Source organism: Poecilia reticulata, unplaced genomic scaffold (assembly GCF_000633615.1).
Source record: "Poecilia reticulata strain Guanapo unplaced genomic scaffold, Guppy_female_1.0+MT scaffold_603, whole genome shotgun sequence".
In the NCBI taxonomy this organism is placed as follows: domain Eukaryota; kingdom Metazoa; phylum Chordata; class Actinopteri; order Cyprinodontiformes; family Poeciliidae; genus Poecilia; species Poecilia reticulata.
In genome coordinates, this window is record NW_007615356.1 from 1 (window position 1) to 11125 (window position 11125).

Here is an 11125-nt window from a genome sequence, read left to right on the forward strand (position 1 = left end):
AACAACTCAGAGGCGGAAGTCAGAGCTCCGCTCAACGCAAATAATGTTCCGGCTGAAACACGGTGCACTAAATGATAAAACATAAATTAACGAAGCTTCAAGGCAGGTCAATTTTTCTCGAGCAATTTTAATAATCGAGGTACTCGAATCACTCGAGGAATCGTTTCAGCCCTACTTTATATATTGATCATCTTTATATATTATGGGATTTATAACCGTAAATCCCACAATATATAAAGATTCATACAGATTCTTTAAAATTTAAATCCTAGAGTAAATGTTATTTCTTCAACCTTTACTCTTTTGTGATAAAAAAAAATGGATTTAAAATTCAAATTTCACAATACTTGTCTGTATTGTCACAGTCCTATCCACGTTTTCAATTATTTTAAATACACACTTTGTATCTGCTTCTTTAATGCAAGGTCAAATAAAAACGTATCAGTGATTTAGACATCAGAATCTTTGGATTGACAACAGACGCTGTTGATGGTTTTAACCCATTTTTGGGGTTTGAAAACTTAATATGGAATGCTGGATTAAATCAGTCAGTTTTAAATTAGTATTCTATTATGCTAATGTAATCCAGGCCTGAATTAGTCCACATTTGACCAACGAGTAGGTTTGCAAACTAAACTAAATTAGTTTTTCCACCCTGCATTCTTTAGTGTATGAAAAAAAGTCAGCAATATAACATTACGATTACTTCTCCGTTTGTAAAGGTTTCTACATTAGAAGTGCTTAATGGCCTTCAAGAACTGCATTTATATACTTGCATGTATCTGTATGCATTTGTGGTATTTATCCTCATAAGGCTTGATGTAAGTGCTTCTATCATGTTGCAAATGTTTTACAGATATTACTATTTTATTACAGTGACCTTCTGGAGCCAAGGATGTTTTCAGCATCTATCTGACTTCTGCAAATCACATCTCACAATAATGTTAACAAATAGCACTAACATGCCATTATAATTCCCTCTGCAGCCTGAGCAATGAGCACTGGTGTTTTGCTTCTCTTCATTATCTCTAGATGACTGACTTTAATAATCCATTCCTCTCACTCCCTGTGAAATTCAGCAGGCAGCTGGGTAGCCGTAAGCTTGCACTGAGACCCATGGGAGGTTATCAGGAAATCATAAAATAAGAGACAAGCCACCCCCTGAGAGGAAATAAGCAATACACTGTCTCGACAAATAAACAGAGGGGCTTCAGCTCACACAGAGACAAAAAAAAAAAAAAGTGAACCCAAGGATTCATGTTGGACATCTTGTGAAAGATGAAATGTAAAAACCACATAAAGGCTTTGCACTGTTGCAGTTTTCTTTTTTTTTTTTTTTTAACCAAGGTATCTAGGGAGACAAATGGAATCACACTAACACTCAGGTAGACATCAGTCTACCACAAGGACCTTGAGCTTCTGTGTAAACAAGGCGTTAGGTCTTAACCAGAACATGTCACGTATTTTTGCTGCTCTCTGGAGGATCCCAAGAGATTAATTCTTATTTCGCCACATGGTAATGAAGTCCATAGACAAACAGGCTCACATGGAAAACACACAAACAGATCCACTCGCTTTGAATGAGTCATTAAGATATGTAAATCACAGATTATGTTAACACACAAGATGACGAGGGAAGAGAAGGCGAGGAGAAAAGTGCGGGTGACGGCAGATTTCCCGGGATTGAGAGACGCCGGCCCACTGTGAGCTTTAGATCACAGAGAGCCGAGGTAGGGCAGAGGTGAGGAACCCACAGGGTGGGAATTTGGAGTCCAGTCGTGCAAATTATGTAAAAGGGAAGGAGAGAAATGGGTAAAGTGGTGCAGAGGAGATGCAAGACGGGATGGCTCATAGGCAAGAGATGGAAGCCATGTTATTGACCTCTCACCCCTGTGGTTTCCCTCAGGCTGTGGGAGTCTGTGTGAATGTGTGTGTTTTACTTTAGGTTTCAGCTGTACTCCAGACCTCCCGATGCTCCAAAAACACCACAGGCTTTAGATCAAAGAGCCACGAGCGTGGTTTGCCTTTAAATGGGCTCCCAGTGCTCTATCGGGTCACGCATGCGAGTACACTCGTCTTTGCTTACATTAACGAAAATCTACATGCACATGCAAGCATGGGCAAAATATTGCACCAAGTAGCACACACGAAAACAGTCCTACCACTGTGCTGGGGTCAACAAATCGTCCTGATTAATGATGCTTTTTATAATCATCCTGATAACAGCGAAGCAATGCAACGTGAGGATGTGCTCAGAGTCTTTAACTTCACCATCAAGCACAAGCTTTGCAGCCGTGATCATCATCACGCTGTTAAATGTGCAGCACTCACAGAAGGCATATTGGCTGTTTTTTCCACTTAATTTGTTTTATGTCATTTGAACCTTGTCTTGTTGTCTCCATTAGGAAAAAAAAAAGTTCAAGATGGCTTGAACACATTTAAGTACCCAAGCCATAGCAACAGCACATGGAGTTAGAGCGCTGTTTTTATGTGTGTTTATTGGTTTGTAGTAGGACTATATGACATGGTAAAGCTGTTCAATTATCAATCGGACAGACACTGACAGAAAGAGAAACATTGATCAGGGTTTTTATTTTAAAATGAGTGGGATTACAGTAAACACACAAGTGACCACTTAAAATTTTGTTACAAAGGTTTTGTATTCAGAGGAAGGACTGTAATACAATAAATAATAGGAATAAGTGGAAAACAATCATGAAAATAGTCTTTCTGTATTGTGGAACCACGCTTGAAAAAATGTGCTTTTCTGTTTGTCTTTTATATCTTCCTTTCAACTTGCAGTGCCATAAAAGAAAAGTATTTTCCTGCTTACACATTTCTTCCAGGTTTCTTTTTTTTCATATATAAATGTTTCAACTCATCAAATAGATTTTATATTAAAGATAAAAATGAGCAATTACAAGACACAGTTTTTAAAATGTTATTTCATTTATGAAGGGAAGAAAATGTCCAAACAACATGGCTCAATGTATGACAGCAATTCCCCCTTTAACCACAACCATTAAGACTTTGTTATTATGACACAAAGCCATCTTTAAAGACAGAAAGTGATAGAACAAATATCCAAGATCCACACCAAACTATATATGAAAATCCAAAGCAAAGGTCGTTCTTTCAGTAAATACATATTCATATTACCTACTGTCCAAAACAGAAATGGGTAAAAGTGACAGACTGCACAAGTTCACATGGTGTAAGTTGTCATGCAAAAGGTTAAGGAGGGGAATAGAGCAAAGTAACATGCATTTAAACAAATGTAAGACAAGCCTGAATGGCTCAAAGTCAACACATCTTTCTCTTTGTCGTACGTAAATAACTTTTTTCGTTTCGTTCTCCAGCCAGTCGATTTCGAGATGAACCGGGCCTTCATGCTGACAGTGGTCGTGTCAAACCAGGCCCACCTGGCCAGCGGCATCCAGTCTTCACTCCAGTCGACTGCTGGAGTCACCATATCTGTGAAGGACGTCAACGAGCCCCCTTACTTCCCCACCAACCCCAAGCAGATCCGATTTGAGGAAGGCGTTCCCACTGGCACCAGCCTGACCACTTTCTCGGCTTCAGATCCTGACAGACTCCAGATGCAACAGATAATCAGGTACCGCATTGTTTGTTTTCTGTCTTGGTGGAGCTCACTCTGACCTGTCTTAGTGTTTAGTCTTGCTTACTATTCTACAAATACAAGCTGCATGGAACTAACTCTGTTGACATGCATTTACCTAAAAAAAAAAAAAAAAACTCTGGGAGAAGCAGCTTGACAATAGTAAAAAGTCAAAGAGCAACTACATTACTGTATGTTGGCTCCACCCACCTCACAAAAAGCCTTTTAAATAAAAGTTTAGGAGGCTTTCTGTGGCATTAGCACATACATAGATGCACCGCAAGAGGAAAAGAACTGAGCAGATGGAGTGAAGAGGAGGAGGTAGAGAGAACAGCTGGCTCAAACTCAAGCACCTGACACCACATTACGGCCACCTGCAGTGTTCTTTGTCTGCGCTCAGCTTCTCTGATTTTAAACATGAGCCAACCTTTAAACATCCAGCAGACCTTACAATTTGCAAAGTCCAGCTGTCATCTTGACGGTGCGGCTAACTGGGCTGTGTCCCTTGAGGAAGAGGTGATCTATTAATAACACTCTAGAATGACGAAGAGCTTCACATTGTGATGCAACTGCAAAAGCATTTTCTTATGTGCATATAGATTACAGAAAGTGTATTGGCATAATTTATAATAGCAACTGAGAAATATGCAATTGAGACGATAACACGGATGCTCGGTTTGGGATTAATGCCACCTCACGCTATGCAGCTCCTGTTTTCTAATTTTCTTTGGGGGGAACATATCTAAACAAATTTCCCAGTTAATTTCACAGCAGATGAGAGTAAATTGGGTGTACATTATAATTTAGAAAGATGCTAAACCCACCAGCTGGGCCGTCTCCCCCTCTGTTTGACTTTTTCTTCCTCTCCTTCTCTTTCTTGTTTTTGCTCCCTTTTTAAATTGCTTTCAAGTAATTGATTTTGTGTATTTTCTTTTTCTGAAGCATCGTACTGCATCAATTTAAAATCAGTTTAGCTTTTTAGAAGTATGCCGTGGTCTGGCATATTCACTTTAAAATAAAACAAATGCCTTTTGACTTTTTTCTATTCAGAAGAAAAACATGGGCTTGAGATGACAAGCTGAATCCACCTGGACAGCATCACCATCATTCCCACTGCTTTACACCATTTTCATTCTCTGTTTCTGGGATATCAGTCATCTGCATTGTTTTGATGAATTGGGTTTATTGCCTCTAATCCACTGAATGCGAGCATAATGTCTGCTAAACTGAGTGCAAATACTCACAAACCATGGGGGCGCCATCGCAATTCTCAAATGGGCTTATTCAAACTCTTTAGTAAGATAGTTATTTTATATTCTTGGTCCATTTGTTAAATGAATTATCGTAAAGTAGTGTATCAAAAGTCGTGTTTAAAATGAGATCTGAGTTTTTTGCTTTGTTTTACAGTTTACATGTCATATTTTGTGTCATATCGTCAATGCTGAGCAGAAACCTTGTATCTCCAATCGCGGACCTTTTCAGAAAACTGTATGTTATTTTAAAGCAATGGGGTATTTAAACATGTCTAAATCTAAGGAGATGTTGATGCTAAACAACATTGGAAATGTTCCTTATTTTCTGTTTTGACAAACAGGTTTTGTTCATTTTAACTAAGATTCTCTTTTCAGTGGGATATCATCCAGCTGACTTTCGGTTGCTCTAAGTATTTTATATTTTAAACTGGGGATGAGCAAATCCTTTCCAGACTCTTCACAAAGTATGAAAAATTCATTTTGAGCTAATAGAAGATATTAAAGAGTAGTTAGTAACTTCAGTGTCATTAGAAACTTCTGGTTAGCTCTTCATGGCATTGTCATGATTCTTCATGTGACTTTTGACTTAGTTCATCAGATGAAATCACATAATGATGTAAAATGGATTGAGTACAGTGAGAAAAATGTTCACTGTCAAGGAGTCATGAAAGCTCTTGAGAGAAATCATGAGATGTTGCTACACTTTTTGTGACCTGTAAACATAGACATGCATGCAATAGAACAAAAATGAAAAAGCATAAAGGTTTTCCCTGACAGTTAGATAACTGCATAAGAGTGTGGTAGGAATGCTTTAAAAAAAAAAAAAGCCAGAGATAAAAGGAAACTTCAGGAAGATCTGAAAGTTTAAATTAAGGTGAAACGGCTTGGGGGACTGCAGAGGAGCAAAGAGTGGCAGGCAGAAACAAGCCGTGGATAGTGAGCTGACTTCGGGTCAAGGTTTGAACTTGACAGGTGCTTATCAAAGAAAAGAAAGACTGAAGTGTCCTGTTGTGGTTAGGCCAGTGAGAGAAAGAGTTGGGGACAGCGAGGCATCATGCATCACCTGTCATACACCCAACCAGTAAGGTCGAGATATGGGACTGGAGACACTGGCATAAATGATTACCCAAACCGCCTTGGCTAAGCTCGAGACATGCATTTTTCATCCTCAGGGTCGGGGGTTTGAAAAATAAATGTCATACCTCTCCCTGCTGCTTGCTAAGATCACTAACCTGCCAGGCCTAATCATACATCCAGCTGTACTCACACACCTCCCAACTCCCAAATGAGATGAGCCTTCTGGTGGAAGAGACATGGAAAAGCACTGCAAATGAGGCGCAGGAGGTGATCGCACAACCTGTACAATCAGCTTACCGCACAACCCTAATTTTCTGGAAAACTGCAGGAGAAAAATAATTCTAATAAATAAAAGTCATTTTTTATTTTTTTGTAATTATATATATTTTTTAAGCAAAGCAGAAACAAATAGAAAATAAAAAAAAAATCATCTAATTAAGTGGTTAATGCATAGAATTTCTAGACGTAGTTTAATAAGCAAAATTTAGCTGGAATTTTTACACATCCACCTGTGTATTATAAAAAAAATGATTATTTTGTCTTGAAAAATTAGTGCATGCATCTGATATGAAAGTGAAGAAAGTTCTACAGAAACAATGCTTCTCTTTTAATATTATTATTGCCAGTGTCTGTTGTTTATAGCAAATTGTTTGTCTAAAAAAGCTGTTTACTGCCAGAGGTTGGCTTTTTTAGCTTCAACTCATGATGGTCTAACTTCTTAGAAACCAGACACTTTTCTGAAGTGATATTTACTCATATTAACAGAATACTGACTACCTTAAATACCAGGGAAGTCCTACCAGTCAAGTTATTTTCTGTATTAATGCTGACTGTGGTCATCTATGCAGAGAATTTACCACTTTGCTTTTTTTTTTCTCTTTTACGCTGCTTTTGTTTGTGAGGACTGCTTATCCAACTTAGTCTTGGGTTTAGCAAAATCCACTGACTTATGATTGAATTGTGTTTTTTTTAATAATCAGAAGGCTCACTCCCATTTTTGCATCTGCCTAGATCAGAATTGATTGTCTTTGTTGTTCAGAAAATGAAGCTATGCGGGATTTTAGCTCCGTGCTTAACATGAAAGATACTAATAGTTTCCTTTATGCACTTTCTATTTACGTTTTTTTTAAATATATTTCATTTTACACAAAAGTTACTTCTAACAACTAAAATAATGTCTCTGTTACCCATCTGCATGTTTTTTGCTAAGCATGACTGATGAACATCTTACATCTTATGTCTGTTAATTGACATTAATACAAACAGAAAAGTAAATGCAGCAGTTGTTGGTTTGAGCTTTTGAAGCTATTCCAGACTTGACAGTTATAACGTCTTGCAGCATGTCATGTTTTGACAGAAATCATGCTTACCAGACTTCAGGTTGCTGAAAAAATTTTACTTTGACAGTTTAACTGCTATGAAAATGTTTACCCGCTGTCTTCATCAAACCCGTTTATTTATTTATTTTTTGTTCTTTAAGTGTAAGAAGAGCACATGCTAACTTACAGAACCCTCTACTGTTATTGGCCTCCCTGGTGTGCAAGGCCATTTAATAAATTCACTTTTTTGGAGTAGCATATTCCTAGTAAAAAAAACAAAAACATAATAAATCAACGTTGTTATCTGAATCAATTTATTCAGCGATGACAAATTTTAACAAATGATGGTGGGAAAAAAAAGCTTCATCAGTGCGACACCTTTTTAGATATATTCCACCAAGTGTTTTTAAGACTTGTCAAATTAAGACTTAGTAATTAGGTATTATTTTTGGGTTTCTTGCATAATATGTATTTTGCCAAGGAGGTCTCTTTTGTTTTACACGTCTCCAAACTGGGAAATACAACAAACTACATGTATGTTGCTTCTAAAAGGTTGGACATTCAAATCTTAAATTATTGTGAAGATTAGACTAGTGAACACATTTTGAGGTTATACTTGTTCATCCCCAATCACTATTATTCACCCTTCTCTCTGGAGAGCATCTATGGTAATTTTGGAAAAAGTCTAAAAGTCCAAGTTGAAACTATAAGCTGCTGTCACACTATTTCTTATTTTTCCTTAAATTGGCTTTTCTATAAAAAGGCTCCTTCCTGTTGAAGCCATTTCAAGGATGCAACTTCCAGAGATGACAGTATTTTTGTCAGTGCAATAAAAGCTTCTTCATAGCTTAGCATGTAGCTAAGTCATGTTATTATCTGGTCAGCATTTGAATAACTCTTGCTAATTCCAATTGCAGTGACAGATGTAGCATCTTGTGATGCTCGTGATTCCAAATCTGGTGGCAGCTGTACAAAGCTTCCTCTTTTTCATTCTACCAGAAATCATGTCTTGTGTTATTCAAAGTTTGCAACTTATGTTTTCAACTACATTTGCAGGAATATCCAGTGACTTCACTGACTTTTGCACCTTATTCCTTTAATGTGCAAAGCAATGACATCTTTCTCTAAACATTTGTGCATTGCCTTGGCTTATATCCCTGTTATACAATGAAACCTTATTTTCAACAGTTCAGACGTTGGAGGCGTCCTATCTCAAGCACACATGATGCAACTAACGAACCTTTGGATTGCTTGCATCAGGTGATCTTTAGGATATGTGTCCTCTTATGAGGAATTGTATTTCAGGAGTTTTATAATTCTTTGACTTCAATTGTCATTGAAAGTAGAATTTAGTTTTACATTTTGATAATAGCCTTCTTAGATTAGTCCAACAGTATTTAATTAGTTAAACTGTTCTTCTGCCATCTGTTTATTGCAAAAAATGGAATAGTAATAAAAAAACTTATTTGCAGTGGAGTTAAATAATTTAAAGTGCCGCAGGCATCAAATCAGACTTAAATGTAAGAGTTGAATTTGATCGCACAGTGATGAAAGTATGACTAAATCTTTTCTGCTCTATGTCTTTTTCCTCCCACCTATTTCAACTCACCATCTTTTCCTTTCCTTCACCCTCTCTTCCACTCCTCCCGACTTACAGTTATATTTGAGTTTACTGAGTTCCTGATGATGGTTTTACAATCTCTGGGTCTAGGCCAGACTACCTTGTGTAGCTACGGCTGTTTAAAGTGTGGGAATGTCACCAGCATGATCCCCTTTTCTGCAATTCACTGTTCCTGGGATCGTGCCCACTGCCTGCTGGGAAAATCCCACCGCCCTCTCTGCGGGGGAGAAATTTTACTCTCTGCCTTACACCCTGGTCATTACTACCTGCTGCCACCCATCCTTCTAAAGCTTTTTTTTTGTCTCCATTTAAGCAGAATCATATCCATGTGTATATTTTTTATGACAAATAAAAAGCAGGTTTTGCACTAAAGTGCAGTTTAGTAAACATAAAAGCAAAAAGAAGGTCAAACCCATTTAGATACGGATAGATTTAAAACCTGACGGATATATGGAATAAAAAGTAGTCCATCTGGCCTAGCTGACTTCCAGTAAATGAAATCACAGTGATGCTAGAAACCTTGTTGTGTGAGGTCAAGGTGTCACATGTTCACAGATGATGCTTTTACATGTGAAAGTGAGATTGCGGCTAAGAGAGGTCGCAGATGGTGAACTCTGTATCGCAGCGCGAACGAGGCAAGGATGACAGGATACACACAGGGATAAGAAAATGTATGAATACCAACTACGGCTAGATGAGGTGAGGCGACATGAGTTGAGGGGGGGATCAGATATAACTGAAAGCATAGAAAAGGCCGAAAGCAAAAAAAGCTTGAGGAACCGGAACAGTGAGATCAGAGCGAAGATTGGGATTCAATCCCATAGATGATCCCTTGTTCCTATTCCGATCTTATCCCAGAGGACTGCTGCCACCTGCTACCACATCGACTTTCCTGTTCATTGATCAGTGCCAGGAGCCCATCAGTGAGTCTCCACGGCTCCGTCACTTACATCTGCAAACATGAAAGAGCTAAATATGCATGTGTACTACCCGGTTCGACAACTTAATAGCGTCCCACATTAAATCAAACTCTTCCTAGAAAAAACATACTACCTTTAACAAACACACACACACGCAGAGTTGCAACAGTGCTTAAGCTGGGCAGCAATTGACATTACGGCCTGGTACACACTTGCGAAAAAATGAGGTGAAATTGACTGCAGGTTTCAGGCTCTGAGAAAGAAGTCAATGAAGAATTAAATGCTGTGAAGGTCAGGCTGTTGTGATTTTTGTGCAGATGTGTGTTGGGAGGTAATCTGTGTATTCACAGACACAAGAGGAAAGACACGATTGCTTATAGATGCAGAATTGCCAACGCTAACTTCTCCTTCGATCTGTCCACGTGTGTTTAGGTATTCAAAGCTGAACGACCCGGCAAACTGGCTGTCTATCAACAGAACCAGCGGTCAGATTGTAACAACTGGAATGCTCGACCGGGAGTCCGTCTACGTAAAAAACAACATATACGAAGCTACGTTTCTGGCTACAGACAATGGTAAGAAGCAGTTTTTTTTCCTCCTCTTTATTTGTTTGCAATCCCTCCGTATCAGAATGTAAATCAAACTTGAACTTTTTTTGTTTGAATTTAAAAGCATAAAAAGGGGATGCAGAGTCTGAGAACTGCACAACTGAGCTTAACTCAAAGAAAATCCTGGATTCACACAGCTGGTCACACTGCTGATCCTCTCCTCTCTCCGTGTTTTATCTTCAGTCCAGACCTGACTTCTCCCTCTGTTTCCTGTCATTTCTGTCGCATGTGTTATTTGTTCTGCCTCAAAGTTGAAACTTAAGCCTAACCAAGCACAAACTCAATCACAGCAAACAAATAAGTTCCACTTTACTCAACTGGAATTGAGTGCTTTTTTTTCTCTTCAAGTAGGAAATGCCTTTTTCCCCTTTCCAAATTGCCTTATCAGTGACACACAGCTCTCTGCTGTGTTTACTTTAAGTTGAACCGGCATAAAAACTTAGTAGTATTTCTAAGTGTTTGCATCTGTGAATGCTCTCATGTGCAGCTCTTTTATGTGTGCATGTGTGTTTCTGTGCAGTCAATTGCAATGATTGAAAATATCAATGTATGTGAGGCGGAGAAGCTGACATCCTCTTACTGTGTTAAATATCCTTTTTTTTCTTGGCCTAATTTATGATGGATGGATGGATGGATGGATGGATGGATGGATGGATGGATGGATGGATGGATGGATGGATGGATGGATGGATGGATGGATGGATGGAT

General features: G+C 38.4%; 1 protein-coding gene across 1 annotated transcript; it reads left to right on the forward strand.

Annotated features, from left to right (window-relative positions):
• The first annotated feature begins 2940 nt into the window (after nt 1-2940).
• On the forward strand, nt 2941-11033 carry LOC103461105 (cadherin-4-like). The gene is made up of 2 exons (XM_008403438.2): nt 2941-3616; nt 10242-11033. The coding sequence occupies exons 1-2, from the start codon at nt 3375-3377 to the stop codon at nt 10444-10446; spliced, it is 447 nt and encodes a 148-aa protein (XP_008401660.1). The 5' UTR covers nt 2941-3374; the 3' UTR covers nt 10447-11033.
• The last annotated feature ends 92 nt before the right edge of the window (nt 11034-11125 follow it).

Bases quoted from the DNA above. Each gene is read 5' to 3' on its own strand.
- LOC103461105 (XM_008403438.2), top strand. From the start codon at position 3,375: ATGAACCGGGCCTTCATGCTGACAGTGGTCGTGTCAAACCAGGCCCAC. The intron at 3,617-10,241 runs GTACCGCATTGT...ACGTGTGTTTAG, and splicing joins CAGATGCAACAGATAATCAG to GTATTCAAAGCTGAACGACC.